Source organism: Cavia porcellus, unplaced genomic scaffold (assembly GCF_034190915.1).
Source record: "Cavia porcellus strain 051 isolate PalLab524CR breed Dunkin Hartley unplaced genomic scaffold, mCavPor4.1 scaffold_14, whole genome shotgun sequence".
Taxonomy (NCBI): domain Eukaryota; kingdom Metazoa; phylum Chordata; class Mammalia; order Rodentia; family Caviidae; genus Cavia; species Cavia porcellus.
Window position 1 is genome coordinate 46,042,442 of NW_026947497.1, and position 22,321 is coordinate 46,064,762.

The window sequence follows — 22,321 nt, forward strand, 5'->3', positions numbered from 1 at the left end:
CGGTCGCCTCACTTCCGGCTTCGCTGCTCCGGGTGTTGCTTCTAGAGGCCGGGGTGGGAGGTCGTCGGCCTGAGTGTTTTCGCGGGTTGGTCAGTGTGAGGCGGTGACAGCTGCAGCTGCTCCCCGCCCCTGGGCGCCGAGGTTCGTGGGGGAGGCGAAGAGAGCGATCCCGCGTCGCGTTTCCGCTCACTTCTTGCAGGGTGCCGGAGATTCCAGAGCGCCGCGGCGGCGGTAGTCCTCGGTTTGGGAGCTCCGGGTTCCCAGCGGACAGGTGAGGGTGGAGCGGGCCGGGCGCGGGGCGCAGGGACGTGGGTGCTCAGTCCTCGGCGCGCGCCGTGTCTTCCCAAGCCCGGTGCCTGGGGTTTTCGCCCCCTGCATTCCTCCTGGCGGTTGCGGGTGCCCCAGAAACTGCAGGGGAAAGGGTCTGGAGGGGCCCTTTACGGTGGCACCCCCGGCTCTGCGTGGATTCGGTGGGAAGAGATTGCTCGGTGCGGATACCAACCGAGCCTCGGTACCGGCGGGCTTCGGGCTTGGCGTGCAGCCCTCACCCCTCTCCTCCTTGCAGCCCCCCACTTCCTCTCTCCCGTCGTGAGAGGGCGGGAGGCGGTGGTGGTCCCTCCGAGAGGTTCCCTGGCCGCCGTGCAGAAGGAGCCTTGCCCAGGAAATGTCCCAGCCTGCCCGTGCCTGCTGGGACGTCCAAGGCACGCTGGAGTTCGTGGCTGTGACTTGTGGCTCGTTCCTCTTTGCCAAGTCGCTACTGCCTACGTGTCTAGGAAAAGGAAAGAGAGTTGCACTTTTTTTGAAAAAGCAGGTTTTAGACGCTGCATTTTTCCTTCTTTTATTATTGCTTCCTCTGCTTTATTCTTACTTTCCTCTTAAACCTCTTGATCTCAAAAATTTGCTCCTTCCTTTTCCCGTACATCGTGTTGCCACTCTTTTTTAGGAATCCTGTCCCTCTTCCCTCTTTCATTTTCTTCTCCTAGTTCAAAGCGTATTTACTCAGTTCATATTTGATAAGAAAAAAGGGAAGAATTGCAGGAGTTTTCATCAACGTGTTCTTTCACCTGTCAGGGTGTGTTCCCCTTTGCTGCTTAATAAACTGCGTTGACTTAGAAAGGTGCACCCCATTGGCTGCTCGCTCAGGCAACCCTTAGTCCACTGCTGCAGGTATTGGCCGGTTCATCACTGCTCTTTCAGAGGGAGTACTTCGTAGGCTACGTATACTTTTTATACTTTTCTTCCGTTTGTCCTGTTTTTGTTTGCTTTGTTTTGTTTTCCTGGCTCAGTGTGATCAACCACCCCTGCTACAAACACTAATACTTTTTATCTAGGAAAACAGAAAATAGTTTTATTCCTACTTTTATTTTCTGGATTGAAATAGCTACTTAAGTTACTTTGGTTCCTTTTCAAGTTGATAAATTAGTTTTCCTTGGGATTACGATTTGCCTTAATCATGGGCTATGAATTGGGGGGTAGGGGTAAAATTTCAGTGATTTTTAAGGTTCTGTTCATTCCCACCCCTGAAATTATATGCAGAATATTTTCAACTGAGTTTTTTTCCTCAAAGGGAATCCCTTTTTGGATTTTTAAAAAATAAAGTTAGACCGGGGATGTAGCTCAACAGCATAGCACCTGCCTGGCAAGTGCAAGGTCCTGAGTATGATTCCCAGTCAAAAAAAATAAAATTATCAAAAGAGATACACGATGTCCAGTCAGATTAAAAACTACTTAGTGCCTTGTTGAAGTTTATGAAAACTTTTTTGTTGTTGTTTTGGTGGCAGGGTTTAGCTGTTATTTTTTTTCACACTGAATAGCTTGTTTGGGTGCCAAGAACACCAGAATGCAAAGACTATAACTCAATATTGAAATCTTTTAATTACTTCAATATTTAGTATTTCTAAATTCCTTCCTAGAAATACTGAAGGAAGTGACAGTGTCAGCTTAATTAGCTCGTGATTTGTGGTTTTGAGAGTTCTTTCTAGGGTTGGCAGTTTGTGGCTAGTGCCCTGGCAATTGCGTGGATTTGTAAAATGGTGTGTTTATTGCTACTGAATACATATTAAGTATCACGAATCCACTATGTACAGCTCAGAGTAAAAAGTTTAAATTCTGGTTATGCTTGGCTTTCATTTTCCTATGTTTCACTTGAGCCATCTACCTTGCATTTTGGTTTTGCTAGAAATGGCAAGTAAGATGTTTCAGTGATGTGATCCATAAGCTCTATCTCAACATTCTTTTTCTCTCCATTCTATATTATGTGTTTTAATGACTGCTGTCTTGTAAATAAGAGTATTTTCAAACTAAGTTTTAGGGCACATACTCGCTTACTGACTTGGTTGTAAAATGTTTGTTATTTATTTGAAGGCCAAAATTCTAAAGGTTTTAAGTTGTCTCATATAGGTTAGAACTTGAAGAGACCTGTTTACAGTTCATCATAATCTCTCTCAAGTAACTAGTTTTTTCTGATTACAGAATAATTTTTCACTCTGGTAGCATCTTTTCTTGGGGGAAGCAGTCAATATAATGTTGTAAAGAATAAGTTAAGCTAAATTAGTTTTCTTTTAGTTCAGAAGACAGTCCAGCAGACAAGTTTTATCTAACACAATAATGTCAGCCATATTTGTTTATACTATGTACTGTTTGCCAGAAATTATGGTCAGTACTTTACGTAAATATCTATCTCATCTCACCCTCCTAGCAACCTTATATGGTGGCAAAGCCCCACAGTGCTATAGATCAAGAGAATGAAACTTAGTGACTAAGTGAAGCTGAAATATTATGCTCAGACTTAGATGGTGAAGTCAGGATGTGATCCTAGGTGTCTGACTCTGGTTTACTGTATACTGCTTTTATTAGTCTGGTTGCTGGGTCAGAATGTCTGGCACCCACGATGTAAAAGAGGAGTTGATTTTGGGCCTCAGTTTCACTAGTTCAGTCCATGGCAGCAGACTGCAAGACAGAAACAGCATGATAAAAAGACGTGGTAGAGGAAGCTGCTGCTGTTGTCATGGTCAGGAAGCAGAGGGAGAAGGGAAAAGCCAGTGACAAGAGTACACCCTTCATGATCCTGCCCCTAGAGCTAACAGCACAGTCAGCTATGACCTCATCTGTGGACTAATCCATTGATGAGGATGATGTTCCCATGATCCTGGCACCTTGCAGAAGCACCACCTCTGAACTCAACACTGTTGGGGACATTTTAGATGTAAACCCTAGCACCGCTTCTGCTGTGCTTCCATTTTATCTTTTTTTTTTTGGATTAGACATAAGCAGACAGTAAACTATTTTCTATTAGGCATTACTCTTACTCTATTAGGTATTACTCTTAGGTGGATGAGCATCTAGTTGAATGTCATACTGAAAAGTATGATAAAAAGAAGCAAATTTGGAGGAGGCCTGTACAGTAGTAATAAATAGATTTTCCCCATGGACACAGATGTAAGTCAGAGACAGAGACAGAAAGTTAGTTGTGCTATGAGGAGTGGAGAATATGAACATAAATGTTAGAAGAATAATGTTGGCATCAAAAGAACCTGGAAACATAAACATCAGGATGATAAATTTGGGATGGAAAGAGTAAATGTAACAGAGATCTTCAGGTAATGTAACCATGGGTAAAAACTAACAGGATTTGTCAGATTGGAAAGTGAGTTGTTCGAGTATTATAGAAGATAATGACCTATAAAACAAAAAGATCTGACTCATCTTATCAAAAGCTTTTCCATAGCAAGAGAAACCACCAAAACAGTAAGAGATGGCCCATAGTGTAGGAGAAAAAAATTTGCCATCTGTTCCTCAGACAAAGGACTAATATCTAGAATATATAAAGAACTCAAGAAAAAAGAGCAGACCTCTCAAATTTAAAGACCCAATCCAAAAATGGTACCTGGGGGTTGGGGATATAGCTTAGGGGCCCAGTGCCCACCTGGCAAGTGTGAGGTTGTAAGTTTGATCCCCAGTACCCAGAAAAAAAAAATGGGCATCTGGAAGGTACAGATACTTCTTAGAAAAAGTAGAAACAGCAACTAAATATATGAAAAAATGTTCACCATCACTGGTCATTCAAGAGATGCAAATTAAAACAATACTGAGATTCTATCTTACTCCAGAAAGAATGGCTGTTGTCAAAAAATGAACCAATAACAAATGCTGGAAGGGCTGGGGGTGGGGGGGAGGAACCCTTCTCCACTGGTGGTGGGAGTGCAGACTGGTGCAGCCACTGTGGAAATCAGTGAGGAGATTCTCAAAAAACTAAAATGCGAGGTTCTATTTGGCCCAACTATTTCCCTTCTTGGTATCTTCTTGAAAGAATTAAAAGCATCATACCACAGTGATACATTTATTGGTATATGTTAGGTATACATATGATCACATTCATCAGGGAATTCATGTGCACACTCATGTTTATAACAGCACAGTTTATAATAACTATATCTTGGAAACAGACCAAATGCTTATCAACTAATGATTTTTTTTATGGGGTGGAGTACTACTCAGAGCCATAAAGAAGGAGAAGCTTGAGACAATTCTAAGTAAAATAGATTCACCTTGAGACCATCATCTTAAGTGAAATAAATCAGGCCTGTGTAAATATCAAATTGTTTCTCTGGTGTGAGAAACAGAAAGTATAAATAAGGACCAAAGTGTATAATAGATATTGTAAAATAAGAAGATGTTAAATGGAAAGAGGAACAGGGGAGGGAGGAGAGGGAAAGGAAGGAAGGTAAAAGAAAAATATGAGAAGAAAAGGATAAAATGAGCAAAGCTTTGTACAGGAGAGGAACAGGGTTGAAGGGAGGGTAGGGAAAGGGGAAAAAAGAATAAAGATATGTCAGGTACAGGTACAACTTCCCTGTGATGAATGTGATCGTTATATATACCTAAAATGTACCAATAAACAATGTTTTAAAAAACCCTTTTTAAAAAAAGGTCTGAAAGTAATCTTGTTCTTGGTTTCTACCAGTGTTGGGCAGTTACAAAAGCCACTCACTAGCTCTTGCAGATTCTCAGCTATGCACTGTTCTCTCTCCCTCTCTCTGAATGTGTATATGCATTTTCCCTCTTTATTTTTTTGCTATTTTTCTTCCATCTCTCCTCCATATCTTCTAAACCCTTATTTTAAGATGGGTGTAGGTAGCTGTTGCTTGGTTCTGTTAGCAGCTGATTCTTGTAAAACAGTATGTGACCTTTTTGAAATACATTGCCACCCTTAACAGACATACTTAAGTGAATACTGTTCTGAGTAAGTAGTCTGCTTTGGAATCTATGTGGAGATGTACAGACATCTAAAGTTCTTATGTGGCGTTCTCACCTCACCTTAGTTATTAGAATCTAAATCTAAATGTGAGTGGGTTTTGTTTTGTTTTTTCCTTTCTTTGATGGTGGTGCTGCAGATGGGCCTAATACCTTTCACATGCTAAGCAGATATTCTACCATTGAGTTATATCCCAGTGCACAGTAACTGTGTTTGGAAAACATCACACCTTCTCTTAAAAGACAAAGATTGTCACCAAAAAGAATATTTAGAATGTTTTGGGCTCCGAAGGTAGTTGTAAACCTGATCGTTGCACAAACCTTTTTCTTTGCTACTTCTTGCTCACTGTGCTTGATTTTTGTCTGATACCTTTGGACCTGCAGCTCCTTGATTTTCAGACTTGGGGGCAGAATCACAAAAGCAGCCGTTGGGGGAGAGGTGTAGTCGTTCAGAGGAAGGAGTCTGTTGGCCCAGCTCCTTTTCACCTTGCACGAGATGATACTCTAAGGCAGAGTTTCCACACTTACTTGCATCATGGCACACAAGAGTGATTCTGTTTGTGCCACAGACCGTGGCTAGCCCTTGTCTGTTCCCTGAAAGCTGTGGGGTGCAGAGAAGGAGGTTAGAATTTCAGCACATCTCTAGGCCATCCTTGGCATGTTGGTGGGAAGTCTGCCCAAGGGAAGAAAGTATTACCCTTGAACATTTTGTGTTCAGCATGTAATAACTTCTAAAACACTTTTACATATGTTTTTTATTTTTACTCTGGCCATACCATGTAAGTAGAGTAAATAACATTACAATACCGTATGAGAAATGAAGAAATTGAGATTTAGGTACAATGTGTAATTCAGGGTCACCCAAGAGGTGGATGAAGAATTCACACCCTGGTTGTAGGAGTCATTGGGGGGCTGCAGGGCTTTCAATCTCTAAGGTGGCTGGAACCCTTTTTGTTTGAGTCCAGTTTTTGGCGTGTGCCCCAGATATAAAACCTCTAATAGTTGTCATTTATTGATTATTTCTTTTGCTAGGCCATTGTTTTATAGATTAGTATTAGACAGCCCTACTTTTTATTAACAAATGGAGAAACCAGTTCAGAAAATGGCAGAACTTGTTAGTCCAGGGCCGCCCAAGAGTGAAAGAACCACAGGACTCAGAGTCAGGTCGCCTGACTACAGGTCTGACTCTGGCTCACTGCAGTGACTGATTTCACAGCACAGGAGAGCGGAGGTCAGTTTTCGGCTGAGCTGCACAACACTGATGGCCATGAGGGGTGCTGGAGGAGACGGCAAGCGGGCTGTTCCATGTTTATCTTTTGCAGTGTTGAGGTAGGGTTGTAGAGATGATGTTAGTCTAGTAGGATTTCTGGGGTATTTAGAGTAGACTTGAATTAGGGGAGAGGTGTGGTAAAACTGAAAAGGAAGTGTCTTGGGCCATTATTGCACATGTGCTCCTACCCAAAGGGTTAAAAATGGAGCTCTTCCTCACATGCAGCTAAATGGTAGCAGGCCCCCTCCCACCCCCCGCCTTCCTTCCTTCCTTCCTTCCCGCCCTGCTTCCTGCTTCCTTCTTTGTCCAGGATGAACTCAGGACTTTGCGCATGCTTTGAGCAGGGTCTCGCCATGCAGTTCAGGCTGACCTTGAGCTCACCGTGTAGCCCAGGCTGGCCTTGAAACCACGTGGTGATCCTCCTGCCTCAGCATCCCAGGTGCTGAGATTGCAAGCCTGGGCCACCATGCCTGCCTAGGTTATTTCTTCTGGCTGGGTCACTTATAAACGTAAGTGATTTTTTTATTTTCCTTTCTGTATTTCCTAACTTTCCTGTACTATAGTTAATTACTTTTAAACTAAAAGAACTATATTCTTGAAATAAAAATTCAAATAATATAATAGGCAAATGGAATGAAAGTTTCTTCTGCTCCTCAGACCTTCCATCTCCTCCACCCTCTGAAAGTTAATTTGGAAAGTAGTTGTTGAGGATCAAATGAAACACAGGAAACTCAGACCCATTCTCTTACAGGATGACCACTGGCTGCGTGTGGCTGCGTTAGTAGAAATAAAATAGACAGGTTCTTCAGTTGTCCCAGCCCCATGGCAGTGTTCAGGAGCCACTTGGGGCTCATGGCTGCCTTGTGGGGCAGTGCAGACTTAGAACATTTTCAACATTTGCCAGCTGGTCCAAAACTTTAAAATGGTATTTGTTTAGTGACATACTATTGAGCCAAGATTTAAAAAAATCTTTGTGTCTCCCATGCCTAGCAGTTTTTGTGTTAACTGATGAATAATATTACCATGTTTTCCCTCAGCTATTTAACTAAATCCAGATGGTCAGTGTCTAAGTCTAATGTGTTTCTTGGCTACTTGAGAATTATAGCTCGCTGCTTTTTCTAGAACAAACAATACCAGCTTTTCCACGGGCTTGAGTGTTTTCTGTCTCCTGTGCGTATCTTGCTGACTAGTTCACCACCGTCTCTTGGGTATCTCAAATCCAGGATATCTAAAACTAAACTAATTTCTCCTTCTTCCCTTCCAAACCCCTCAAATATTGGTCTACTTTCTTTCTTTCTTTTTTCAGTGAATGATAACATTATGTTTTCATTATAAAATTTTTAAAAGATGAAAGTGAACCTTACAAATGTTTACATCCCTCTCCTTTATCAAATGTGTCAAGTTTTATTAATCTGCTTTATCAGCCTTTCTTGAAACTTTGATTTTCTAATACTGCCACTTTAGTTTTATTACCATCGTCTTGCTAAAATCTTCTACAGTAGCTTCTGTTCTTGTTTGCTTGCCTTTCTTTTGACCCTCCTCTAATCCATTATTCGTCCTGAAGGCCCAGGAATTGGTTTAAAACACTTCCAGTTGGTACTGTCCTCCCTCCTTCCCTGACCCTTTCCTTTCTTCTGGGTGAAAATGAAGGCCCTGGGCAGTGCTGTCCTCTAGCCTCCATTGGGACCTGCTCTGTAGAGCTCTGCACCGAGAGCCTGCAGGCTGCCCGTGGTGCGTCGTGCGTCCTGCGTCCTGCGTCCTGCGTCCTGCGTCCTGCGTCCTGTGTCCTGTGTCCGTCCTGCTGCACGTGCACTTTATCTCTCTGTCTGCACTGCTTTCTTTACTCCGCTTCACTTGTTAGCTCCTACTTAGCCTTAACACCCACCTAAAGTTTACTTCCCTCAGGACTATCTGACCACCCAGATTTAAGGAGTAGCATCATATATTTCCATAGTTGAAATTTATTGATAAGATTGTCTTTCTCTTCTGTGGCCTACAAGCTCCATGAGGTAAGGGCATCTTATTTTCTTCTTCACTTAGCAATCAGTAGAACTTAATACAGTATATGGCACCTGAATGTTGACCCATTAAATTTCTAAACTGATGGGATTTCTAAATTATTGTGAGGACCGTGTGGAGGTTTCTGCATACCCCATACCCAGGTTCCCTTGTCATAAACATTTCATTAGAGTAGTACATGAGTTACAGTTAGTGAACCCATATTGGCATATTATTAATTGCTAACATTTATGTGACTTCCATTGCTTCATTTTTCCCTTCATGCCCTTTTTCCATTCTAGAATCCCACCCAAGGCCATTTTCCCTTTAGTCGTTGAGTGTTCTCTTGGTTTGGCAGTTTCTCAAAGTTTGACAAAGTTGGTAGTCAACACGACCACTGGCCAGGTAATTTATGGACTGCCATCCTGCAAGCAGGATTTAGCTGATGCTTCTGTCATGGTTAGCCTCGGTCAGTGCTTTGGGTGGAAGACATAAATAAAGAACCGTCCTGTGCATCCCACCCGCTGTAGGGCTGAGCAGTGTGGGCGTTCCCCTGTCTGGAGGTGTGTCCGTGTCCACTATGACCTTAGTCCTTCTTCGGCTTCCCATGTGTGCCGTTCTTTACAGACAGGATCTCTGTGGGGCACACAGTGGGGGTGAAGCAGAGAGCCGCGTGGTGTGGGGAGCCGCGCTCCACTTCCGTAAGGGTGGATCTTCTGTTCCGTGGTTTGTCTCTTCTCCCCCACTGACCGATTTATTCAGTCATTGTCTGTGTCCTGCTGACTTGGGAACGTGTACACTCATGTTGTAACCCCAGGGTGTGTCACTGTCTTGCTCAGATTGTTCTAGCTTTGGCCATTGGGAGCTCTCGCAGCTTCTGTGTTCCCTGGATCCCCACATCAGTATGAGATTGTTTTTTGGTTTTGGTTTTTGATCTTTTGAATAATTTTTTTTTTTAACTTTCTGGTACTAGAACATGCAATCCCAGTCCTAGAATGAAGCATTTTTCCAAGGAGCTTTTGTTCCTTTTATTGGAGGATGGTGTTGGAAACTGACATTTGGGACCCTGTGCGCTCATTGCCGCCTGGGCATTATTGCTTCCAGGCCTTTTGGCCGGCTGGGGGGTGGGAAATACAGGTCTGTGCGCACACTCGAGCCAGTGAATGAACGCGCTTCTAGGGGGTTTTGTGATTGGCTCTGTAGCAAGCTGTGCCCTCACCATGAGCTTTCTTCCATTGGAAGAAAACACTACCTGTGGATTTTCAGGAGGTTTATTTGGTAGTTTCAGGGACTTAGAAAGGAAGTAACTGCAGTTACCATTGCCGGGGCAGTGAGCGTTCATATATGTAATACTAAATACAAGGCACTGAAAACAGGTTCTCTTGGTTCTGGGTTGCCTTGACTTCTAGTGTTCTGGAACCCAGCTGGCCATCTGTGAAGAATGAAGCCACAGTACACTGAATAACTTAGACTTTATTTACGGCTAGTTTTCTTTTTAGAGACTAATTCAGTTTTGTTTTTATGGTACAACTTTTTCCCTCCATTCCTGACCCTCCTTTCCACCCCTCCTCCTCTCCCCATTGAGAGTGATTCTAAGTCTTACCATTTTACTCCTCATTAGTTTCTCTGCAGCCAAGTTGGAATGAGGAACATAAAAAGACAGCCAAACAGTTAATTTTGTTACTTCATGAAAAATTGATTTTAGTGGTGAGGATAAGAGTACTTAAGTATTAATAGATTGACTTCTAAGTTGTTCCTGTTCCTACATACAATTAAGAATTAACTGTGTTTGAGGCTGGGGGTTTAGCTCAGTGGCATAAGCACCTGCCTTGCAAACAGGCAGTCGTGAGTTTGATCCCTGGTACCGATAAAAAGTTAAAAAAAAAAAAAAAAAAAGAATTAACTGTGTTTGATCAGGGCTGTTTTTGAATCCTAATGAGCAACTGTTTGTTGTTATTTCTTTGTTTTTTGTGTTTTTGAGACAGGGTATGCTCTGGTATATGAAGACTTTAATTTGAAAAACTCAAATTATAATTTCTATTCAATTACACTAATAGACACTTTATTTTATTTTATTTTATTTATTTATTTATTTATTTATTTATTTATTGTCTTTTTGAGACAGGGTCTCGCTATTTGGTTCAGGCTGGCCTTGGGCTTACTTTGTAGCCTAGGCTGGTCTCGAAGTTGCAGTGATCCGCCTGTCTCAGCCTCCCAAGTGCTAGGATTACAAGAGTGCACCACCACACCTGGTAAAAGGTTATCTTTTAATAGTGAAGTAAAAACAACCCCAGGTGATAATTATATGCATATTTACAATTACTAATTAGTAATTCACACTTTGTAGGATATTGGTTCTTAATGAAAACCTCTGGCTGGTTGTAAAAGTGAACCTAAAAAATGGCTTACAATACAACTGGTCTGTGAGGCCTGAAACATTAGTGGTAGTGGTAGTTTTGTAGCAGTAATTTATCATTCTGTGTTTTTGTTGTTGTTCTTTTCTTTTCTTTTTTTGAGGCAAGATCTCACTATAGTATAGCGCAGGTTGGCCTTGAACTCACTATGTGGCCCAGGCCACTACAAATTTGCTCCAGTCCTCTGCTTCAGCCTTCTGAGTATTGGGGTTACAGGCCACCATTCCTGACTTATATTCTGTTTTAAAGACAATTTTTAAAAGTAACTAAATTTATCTGGAGATCAGAAAACATAGATATATATAGTGTGCTTAGACCTGAACCTAGCATCTTGCTGGTTCTGAGCACATGCCAAATTGCTGAGTTGTACCCTCAGCAGAAAAACAGCACAGATACAAGTCATTAACTTCTTAAATTTGTCATTCCCATTTATGTTAACAAACTTGCTGTTGAAAATAAATGTGAAATGGATCACCATACTTAAAAATATGAACTTAGGGTTAGTACCTATTTCTGCGGTTCTCAGTGGTTTTGTTTTGTTTCCCTGTCCGCCTGGAGTTACTTGGTTTTTTCAAGAGCTGGATGACAATGGTGTATTTTCATGATGGGGACCAGTGCTGAGTATAAGGAAACAGGTGGTAACTGTGACGTTATGGGGATGCTGAAGGCCAGCAACCTGAGAATTGCCTCGTCTTGCTTTCATTCCATTATTCTTTGTCTCTACAGTTTCCTGCTACTTCCCTAGTACGTTCATTCTTACCTCAGTGAAAGAAATTTCCTCTTTCTGTTTAGGGTGATTCCTCTATCTTTGCTCAAAATTTCTTTTTCCTTTCTTTCTTTTTTTTTTGTACTGGGGTTTAAACTCATGATGTTGTGCTTGCCAGGCAGGCGCTTGTGTTGCTGAGCTAAACCTCTGGCCCCCTCCTCTTCCTTTTTTTTTCTCTTTTTTTGGGGGGTACTGGAGATTGAACACACAACCTTGCACTTAGCAGACAAACACTTGAGCCACTGAGCTAAATCCTCAAAATTTCTATTTTAAAAAATTTTTATTTCTATATATTTGCTATACATAATGATCTCATTCATCATAGAGAATTTGCACCATACTTATACTGTTTGAATTCTTTTTTTCTCATGTCCCTTCCCTCCCTTTAACCGTTCTTCCTTTCCCTGCTTACAAAAGCTTTGTCTCCATTTCTTCCCTTTCATTCTCTTTTAAAATCCCCTTTCCTTGCTTTCCTTCCTCCTCCCCTTCTGGTCTTCTCCTTCTCATTTGAATGTTCTTCCTACTTCCTGATATCTGTTCTCCCATCTGCTCCTGAGTTACCTCACACAAGGGAAACAATATGATAGTTAAACTTGTGTGCCTGGTTTATTTCATTTAACATTTTGGTTTTCAAGTACATCTATTTACTTGAAGAAGATGATTCAAATTTATCCTTCTTTATGGCTGAGTAGTACTCCATTGTATACAAATTCCACTTTTTAAATTCATTTGTCTGTTGATGGGAATATGGGCTACTTTCAAGATTTAGCTATTATAAATTGTACTGGTGTAAACATGGGTGTGCATATATCACTGTGGTATGATGCTATTAACTCTTTTGGAAAGATATCTAGTAGGAGCACAGCTGAGTCAAATGAAACCTCTTTTCATTTTTTTGAGGATTCTCCATACTGATTTCCATAAATTGTGTGTAGCAATTTCTACTCCTACCAACAATGGAGAAGGGTTCCTTGCTTTTGTTATTCTAGGTCTGTTCTGGTTCCATATGAATTTTAGGATTATTTTCTTTAGTTCTGTGAGTTGTGCTTTTGGTATTTTGATCAGAATTGCGTTAAATCTGTATTACAGTCTTGGAAGTATGACCATTTTCACTATGCTTGTTTTGCCAATCCAAGACAGGGAATGCCTTTACATTTTCTAATATCCCCTTCAATCTCCTTTTTCATAGTAGTGTAGTTTTCAATATATCTGTCACTAGGTCATTTCTTAAACACTTCATTTTTCTTGATGCTGTGGTGAAAGTTTTATTTCCCTAATTGCTATTGTAGTGCGTTTGTGTTCAGGAATGCTATTGATTTTTGAATGTTGACTTGATGTCCAGCTATGTTATTGATATTGGTTATTAAATTTAGGAACCTTTTAGTGGAGTTTTGAGGTCTTCTGTGTAGAATATCGTGTCATTCACAAACGATATTTAGCTTCTTCCTTTCCCATTGCTGGTCCTTTTCCTTCTTTCTTCCGTCTAATTGCTGTGGCTTATGTTTCCAGAACTGTATTGAATAGGAGTGGTGATAGTGAGCATCCTTATGTTGTTCCTGATTTTAGAGTGAAAGCTTTCCGTTTTTGACCTTTTAGTATGATGTTGGCTATTGGTTTGTCTTAGATGGCTTTTACTGGATTGCGATTTAAAGACCATCAATATCAGTCTTCTATGGAGTTTTCATAGTGAATGGATGTTAAGACTTTGTCAAATGGTTTTCCTGCATCTATTGAGATGATCATGTGGTTTTTGTCCATAGTTCTGTTACTGTGGTGTGTTATTACATTTATTTGTGCATGTTGAACCATCCCTGCATCCCTGGGATGAATTCTACTTGATCATTATCTTCATGACTACTTGGTGTATTATCTTGATAAATTTACTGTGTTCTGTTTGCCAGTATCTTATTGAGGATTTTTGCATTTATATTCATTAAGAAGTTGGCTTGTAGTTCTCTGTTTTTGGTTGTTTACTTCTTGGTATCAGTGTATCAGGGTGATGTTTACCTCTAGGAATCACTTTGTTAATGTTTTTGTTGCTTGCAGGAATAACTTTCAAGTTTGTTAAAGTGTTTGAGGGATAGTGGCATTATAGAATTCGGTGGCGGTTCATCAGGACCTAAGCCTTTTATTGTTTTGTTTTGTTTTTACTACTTCAGTTATAATGACTGGATTATTGTAGTTGATTGAGCTTTGGTAATTCATAGGTATCTATGAATTGGTCCATTTCTTCTGAGTTTTTATCTTATTAGCGTGCAGGTTCTCAAAGTAAGTGCTGATGATTTTTTGGATTTCTGCAGAATCCATTGTGATTTCATGCCTTTCATTCCTAATCGTGTAGATTTGGATCTTTTTGTCTATCTGTCTTACTTTCTTCCTTCCTTTGAAAAGGTTGACTAATGGTTTGTTTATTTACTGTTTCAAAGAAAGAACTCTGATTCATTTATTCTTTGTATTGTTTTCTTAGTCTCAGTTGTACTAATTCCTGCTTTGATCTTTACAATGTACTTCCTCATATGAGTATTAGGTTTAACTTGCTCTGCTTTTTCCAGAACCTTGAGGTTCAGCATTAGATTATTTATTTGAGCTTGTTCTGTTTTTCTAATGTGGGAATACACTACTATAAATCTCATAAAACTGCTTTCGTTGCTTTCTGTAACTTTGGATATGTTATATTGGCATTATTGTTTAATTGTAAACATTCTAATTTCTTCTTTAATTTATTCTATGACTAGTTGATTGTTTAAGAGAGCATTAATGTTTTATGTGTGTCATTTTCGTGGTTTCTTTTGCTATTGATTTCCAATTTCATTGTACTGTGATCTGATAATATTTATGGGCTAATCTCAGATCCTTTGCATGTTTTGTGAGTTAGTAGGTAGACTGTTTTGGAGAAGGTTGCCAGTGCTGCTAAGAAGTGCTACTAAGTCCATTTGTTCAGAGATGTGGTTCAGCTCTGATATTTCTTCATTGATTATTATTGTTTTTTGTCTTGTATAGTTAATCTATTTGTGACTGGAGTTTTGAGGTCTCCCATTACAATTATATTAGTGCTTATCTGATTTTTCACATTCATTAGTATTTGTTTTATATAATTTGGTATGCTGATACTTAGTGTGTATATATGTATTTATGATCGTTATTGCTTTCCCTTGGATTATTCTTTTAACAATTTCCTAGTGACTTTTGTCTTTTCTGATCAGCCTTGGCTTCAAATTCACAAGTGTATAGCTATTCGTGCTTCTTTGGAGGTCCCTGTGTCATGGACTATTGTTTTCCATCCTTTGACTTGGTGTGTGAATTTCTTTTAGAGCTAAATGTGTTTTTTGTGTGCAGCATATTATTGGAGCTTGTTTCTTGATTCATTCTGCCAATCACTTTCTTTTGATTGGTGAATTGACATTTCCACTGATGATTATAACCATAGGTATTGACTTACTCTTGTCATTTTATTATTTTCTTGTTGTTGGTTCTCTTTCTTTCCCTTTTGGTGGATTCATTCTATTGAGATCCTTGGCACTGCCATCTTTAGTGTCTTTTTTCTAGAATATCTTTCAGAACCTTTTGGAGTGGTGGATTGGTGGTCATGAATTTCTTCAGGTGTTCTTTAGCGTGGAAGTATATTATTTCTCCATCAATTTTAAAAGATCATTTTGTGGGGTTCATCGATCTGGCTTGGAAATTGTCTTATTTTAGGGCTTTAAATGCTTTATTCCAATCTCTCCTTAACTTAAGGGTTTGTGTTGGAGTCTGCTGTAGTTCTAATGGGTTTTTCCTTATAGGTAACTTGTTTCTTTTCTCTAACAACTTTTAATAACCTGCTCTTTTGTTGAATCTCTGGAATCTTGATTATTAAATATGCTTTGGTATATTTTTTCTGATCATGGCTATTTAAGGTTCTATATGCCTCACTTATCTATCAAATTCTCTTTTCCATGTTTGAAAATTTTTCTCTTCCATGAACAAGTTTTTATGTCCCTTATTCTATTTTATTTTTTATTGATTCAGTTATTCTTATATTATTCTTTTTTTTTTTTACATCATCTAGCAGATATTGGATTGAAAATTTTTTGTGGTCCCTTGCTATTTTTAAGAAGTCTTGCATTTGATGATCCCCAACCACTATCTTTTAGATCTGTCTTCTAGATTTGATAGTCTGTCTTCACATTGGTTGATTTTTGCTGTGTATACTTTCAGTAGAATTTTTAATCTCCTGGCTATCCATTTGAATCTGTTTTGTGGCATACATTCAGGGTTTCCCTGTCTTTTTTGAGCTTATACTCTCTCTCTCTTTTCTTTTTTAAATCTGTGTATACCGTCCTTTACCATTTCCTTCATTATGGTCATTATTTCTTTAATTGTCTGTGTTAATTATTTCTTTAATTATCTCTGGTTTGGTTTTTTCAAGAGAGTTATGCATCTGTTTTGTTACTTCTGTTACTACCATTTCAGAAATTTCAGCTGAGTGGCTTTTGGTTTCTTCCACTTCTGTGGCCCCTGGATTTACCTTAGGTAACTTGGGCAGTGTTGGGTTGCAGCTTGCTTTTGTGTTTTCTCATTTTCTATGTTGTTGTTTATTTGTTTTTTTGCAACAAAGCTTGTAAATTGCTTTTAGTAGGTAGCTTTATTACTGGTATCGAGAACGCTTAAGTAAATGACTACTTTTTACAGATGCCTCCCAGATGTAGCTGGCTTTTTGCCTTTGAGTCTGTCCCAGGACTCTGCTATTCTGTTTGTAGGGATGAAATGTTGCCATCTGTTTGGCTACCACTCAATTCTTTGATAATGGACTTATTGTTTATGACCCTACCCTCAGACAAGCTAGGTATTGGCATACAAACAAGGACAGTTGATCACAACGACTGTGTCACCTTGGCTGAAATAGTGCAATCAATAATAACAGTAGCATCAAACAGACTGGAAAATGGCAGACTGTGATGACTAATAATTTGCCACCTTTAACCCTGGGTACAGGATTTACAGTTATAATAAAATTATGCCAAATCAGAAAATTACATATAGTAAATATCTGCTCAATAGAGCAGTTTTACTTAATGGGAAAAAGTTTAAAGGAAAAGAGAAATAAAAGAAGAAAAAGATTAGAAACAACACTGCTGGACAAAAGATTTCCCAAGCCCTAGGAAACTGATGAAAAAAACAGGAAGGAAAAAGGAGAAAAATGAACCAAACAGTGTTCATACACACAAAAAACCAAAAACAAGCAATTAAAAAAGAAAAGAAAAAAAAAGGAACAGCCACAACAAAAGAACAACTAACAGCAAAGGGGGAAAAGCAAAGAAAAGAAATTTCTCTGTGATTTCAAGCCTGTGGTTATCTTTTGGCCTCCACAGTTTTGTGGCAGTGAGTGATTCAAGTTGTGACTCTGTTCTCAGTGGTGGACGCGGGAGGCCATCACCTCCCAGCTCCGCCTGGATGATTTCAGCAAGCCGGCTGTAGGATTAGGGCCGTGTGCCAGTTTGAGACCCACAAATCCGCAGGAATTCAGGCTGAACTTGGCCTCTGGTCATGGGGTGGGGTGTAGAGCTCTCGGGGTGTCTCTTTCCGGCCTCACCCCGGCTCCCCAACCCTGGCCAGCTCCCGTGGCTGTTCTTCACTCAGTGGCTGTGGGAGTTTTAACCCTGGAAGCCGACCCAAAGCTCTTGAGTCCAGGTGCGGCTGGCGCCTACCCAGTCACTCTCGCCAGCTTGGTCCCCTGCTGTCACCGTGTCTCTGCAGGTTTGAACTTCCTCCTGCCTGGAGCCAGGGCTGAGAGAAAATGCAGGTAGTCTCTTCCTGTTTCTGTGTGTGGTCTGTCGCCAGTCTCTCTGTGGGCTCCAGTTTCCCTTCACGTCAGCCCTCCTGGGCCCCAGACATCCACTCCTCTATCCTTCTCCAGGTGCTTATTTTCCAGTGTCTGGATTCTGAATCTCCGAGAGGCTGATTTACTACAGTTTACAGCTCTGCCATCTTCCTGGAACTGTTTCTTAATGTTTTTTAAAAAACTTTATTTTGTTCTAATTTTAGACTCGTAGAACAGTCACAAGAGTAATATCCTGTATATATCCTGTATATTTCTTACTGCCATTCCCTGATGCTAACACTTGCCATAGCAATAATTGTCAAGAGTAGGAAATTAGCGTGGAAGTTAATACTGATACAGTGTTACCAAACTACAGATCTTATTAGAATTAAATCAGATTTTCTACTGTTCTTTTTCTGTCCCACATATATTCAGGTCTTGTTTATACTGATACCTCTGATTCTAGCCTTACACCACAGGATTCCTTTTAGCATGTCTAGTTTGTTTTTTATTCCTTCTTTCTCTGTGAGAAACCCAGTTGTGATGTATGTTTTATTTCCTTTTCTTGTCTTCTTTCTAAAATTACTGTATAATAGTCACGTTCTTGTGTTTTTCCCTTTTGAGTCCTCATCATATCCTGGTTGTTTGTAATTGTTTGGTATTTTAAAACCATTTTTTAAAAGGCTATTGAAGAACACCATGGCTCTGAGAGTCTGAATTAGTAAAAATACATTGAGAGGCATTTCACTGTCTCCGTAGGCCTGCTACCCTGCTCTCATTCGCTTCGTCTCCCCCTTTACCTGCCTCTCTTCCCCTTCCAGGTGACGCATTGCTTTTATTTCTGGTTTCCTTTTCTGTGCTGCTTTTCTTTCAGTGAGTGCAACATGTTTTCATAATGTCCCACTTTGTGCTTGCGTAGTGTAGCTGTTTTCTGTACTTTATTTTTGAAAACTAACAGTACAGTTGTCCCCCTCTCTATGGGAAATACATTCCAGATTCCTCAAGATACTACCAAGATACCTGAATCTTGGTAATACTGAACTCTGTATGTACTGTATTTTTTCTTTTTAGTTATAAATTACAGTAACAACTTAATAGTACAGAGTAATTATAACAGTCTACTACAGGGAAAATTTTATGAAGTAGTCTCTTTCTCAAAATTCCTTATGATATTCATCTTTTCACATAAAGGAAGAACTGTGAATTCTTGGTATATTTGAATTGTTAGCCCTACTACTCTTGTGCTTTGCGATCATAACGAAATAAAGTCAGGGTTCTTTTAACATTAGCACTGTGATAGCACAGAAGACAATCTGACAAGAGAGACGCCTACTGAGTGACTAGTGGGTAGGAGATAGCTGCAGAGTGGGCAGCAAATACAGTGTGTATGTGGTGACCAAGGGGATGGTTGGCATCGCTGTAGGACAGAGCAGATGGACCGAAACGTCATCACACTGTTCAGGATGTCATGTAACACTTAGGAATTACGTATATCTGGAACTTTTCATTAAATATTTTCAGACCATAATTGACCACAGGAAGTTAAACTGTGAGTGGAAGAGGGGTGCTGTATGTCCTGAGAGTCGCCCGTATCATAAACATTGCCCTCTTCTCTTTTTCTCCATTTACATTCTCTCTCTTCTCTCTCTCTGTCTCTCTCTCTCTCTGTCTCTCTCTCTGTCTCTCTCTGTCTCTGTCTCTGTCTCTGTTGAGGACTGAACTCACGACTTTGCGCCTGCCAGGAAGGCTCTTGTGCTGTTGCACTATGTCTCCAGCTTATATTCTCTTTTTTTCTTTACACAGTGGCATAGTTTAGCTGTTCTGCTGTTTATTTGGTCACCTTCCTAAATATACACATAGGTTGTTTTTGGTATTTATAATTTTAAAGAACAATGCTGTATGTATGCATTTTTAAATCACCTGATGCTTTCTTAGGGAATGGTATTATTCTAGCCAAGAACAAGGATGACTTTCCATTTGTGCAAATCTTTAATGTCTTTCAGTGATGTTTACAATTTTTCACATGCAGGTTTTACACATGGTTTGTTCCTAAGTATTTATTCTTCCTTGTTGCTGATTGTAAATGGGGTTTTCCTGCTAGTGTGTCCCCGTGACTGTTGTGTTTGTATATGAAGGCTGTCTATTCTTACACCTTTTATTTTTGAATTAGTTTTATCATTTGTTAATTGTGGTTGTTAAATGTACTATATCTGCAAATGTAGATAGTTTTACTTCTTTTGTAGCTTTTATTCCTTTAGTTGATTTCTGTTAACTAGTCAGACTAGTTAATACTTCTAGTACAGTGTTAAATAGTAGGAAAGATCGTTCCCTTGTACCTGATCTTATTGAAATGTATCCTTATTTTCTTTATTAAATAATATAATAGTTGTAGATCTAAAACACACACACATGTTGAGAAAATATCTCTTATATTCCTATTTCCTTGAGTTTAATTTGTAGTAAGTGCTGATGCCAAATACATTCTTATCCCAGTGTGTACAGAGATCTTTTTCCCCTTAGGTGTACAAATATACTATGTATTAATAGATTTCCTTTTTTTTTGTCTTTTTCCTTTTTATCGGTACCGGGGATTGAACTCACAACTGCCTGCTTGCAAGGCAGGCACTTATGCCGCTGAGCTAAGTCCCCAACCCCAATAGATTTCCTATTTGAAAACAATCCTGTAACTTGCAATTAGTCATCTATTAATTTCTTATGTGGTATTATATTCTGTTTGTAAGCACTGTACTTCAAGAGTAAAAATTTGGATTTTTGCTTTATAGCTTTTAATATGGCATTTTATAATTCTTTGTGTGTCTGTCTCTGTGGTAAGATTGAGGGTACCTTTAGACCCTGAACTACATTTTATTTTTCTTTGCCTTTAGTGCCTAACAGTTCTTCATATAGAGTTGATGTTCTCCAAATGATATTGAATGAATCAGTAGCAGAAGTTGGTCATTAAACTGTTACTGAGTGAAATCTGAGTATATCCTGTTTCTCTTTGACAGTGAGTAGCACATTTTTTTTAAAAATAAAATCCATTTTATTTCAAGGATAAAAAAAAGCCCTAAAAATTTCAAAGCACATCATTCAGGGGCAGCAATGATACATACATTGCACATTGTTACCCCCAAACCATTCACCCCGAGCACATTGTTTTCAGTGGTAAAGGCTGCTGCCCACCAAAGTGGAAGAGGTCTGAATTTTGGTTTCAGACTTTGATTTGTGTAGCCACAAATAACTAATATTTTGATTTTTATATGTCTAATCATATGATAGTCTAGTCTTTTTAAATTGCTTCATATCTAAATGATTTTTATCAAATTATTGATTATTCTGTGCAAATGTTTTTTCTGAATTTTTATTTGCTTTTAGAATTCTTTACCTGTTGTGATTAATAGATATTCATAAAGTCTAGATAGCTCTGAAAAGAAAATTCTGACTACAGATAAATTAGTCGCACTGTGGGTAGCGGTAAAACTGTCAGCAGGCCGACCCAGCCCTCTTGACGAGTTACTTAATGTGTGCCCAACACATTCGTTTTTAGGTATGTCTGACTGCGGCAGTGGGACAGCCCTTGGCGCCTCCATTCCAGACACAGAAGAGGTCAAGTCTGCTGCTGAGGTGACTGGTGGCGTTTCTGTCGCTTTAGGAAGCCAGACTGCAGACTGCTTAGTCTGCCTGCACATGTGCTGCTCTGTACATTCTTCTCTTGGTGTAAGGGTCAGAGGCAGAGGGTTAGAGGCGAGGTTCTTCCTAAGGGAGAGGGAGTTAGCATGCCTTAGGCGGCTGAACGTTTAGAGGGTAGCTTACGTGGCACATACAAATGAACGTAAAGACTATGTTTACGGAAGTTGGAAACATGACCAGGCTGAGCTCTCTGCTGAGAGAGGGGCTTCTGCTGAGTGTGCGGCCACGTCCCCGTCCCTGTAAGGTCTGCCAGTCCTGCCCTTCAGGCTTCCCTAGCCTGCTGCGCCCAAGGGGGAGCCTCCTGTCTCATCTTCTCTTGGTTAGAGTTTCCGGGGACTCTGAGCCCCACCAAGTAAGAACCGAAAACAAGCAGGAAGATTTTATACTGATTCAAGTTAATCAGGTGGTTTGGGGAAATGTGACATTTATGCACATGTACGTGTGTGTGTGTATGTAGAAATGTGTGTGTTTCTTAAGGATTTACTGAGGAACCGCCCACCCTCCACCCTTCCATGTTTTGTGCTGGAGACTGGGCTCCGGGCCTTTGCACTGAGCTGCAGCCGGCCCTTTTATTTTCTAGTTGAGCAGGCCCAGACCACATTTGCACCTGCAGAACTACCTCAGCCTCACAGCGTGCTGGGATGACAGCCTGTGCCACCACATCCGGTTTCCAAGTAGTATTTTAGTGTTGTCCTACTCTGAGCTTTAGAATAATTCACTAGAGTTCAGTTAAGTAACTAGAACAACTATTATTTTTTCCATTTTTTTAGTTGAATAAATTTAATTTAGCCTTCAAAGAGGTTTGTGACTGATTTTAGAGGAATTGGTAAAGTCAGAAGACGACAGGGCTAGATCCATTATTCAGTTGAGGCAGGATACTGTGAATCTTTGCAACCAGTTTTAATGTAGGATTTAGAGCTCAACTGTTTTTAGTGTTGGTATAAAAGTCAAACATGAGAGGTGTTTGTAAATACGGATTACATGTGGGGAATTCAGAATTCTTGTGTTTTATGATGACTGTTTATCCTTTGACAAAACAGTGCTATAGTTATGTTGTACTGAGAAACTGGAGAGTTGTGTATATTGTATCGTAGGTCATGGATTTGATTATCTGTGATTAGATGTCTAAA

The 22,321-nt window shown here is 39.9% G+C and overlaps 1 protein-coding gene across 6 annotated transcripts in view; it reads left to right on the forward strand.

The window, feature by feature from the left end:
- Positions 1-41: 41 nt before the first annotated feature.
- The window catches only part of Arfip1 (ADP ribosylation factor interacting protein 1), a 103,565-nt gene continuing 81,285 nt past the window's right edge, over positions 42-22,321 (forward strand). For 2 of the 6 annotated variants that reach the window (XM_063260855.1, XM_013160352.3), the window contains exons 1-2: positions 43-271; positions 21,049-21,125. Coding sequence is in view for 3 of the 6 variants with exons in the window: in XM_013160352.3 (XP_013015806.1) it covers positions 21,051-21,125 (75 nt within the window). In the remaining 3 variants the exon portion in view is untranslated. Of the gene's footprint in view, positions 272-20,386; positions 20,509-21,048; positions 21,126-22,321 lie in introns of all 6 variants that reach the window. The other 4 variants (XM_013160353.3, XM_003476938.5, XM_063260853.1 and 1 more) reach the window with 3 other exon arrangements.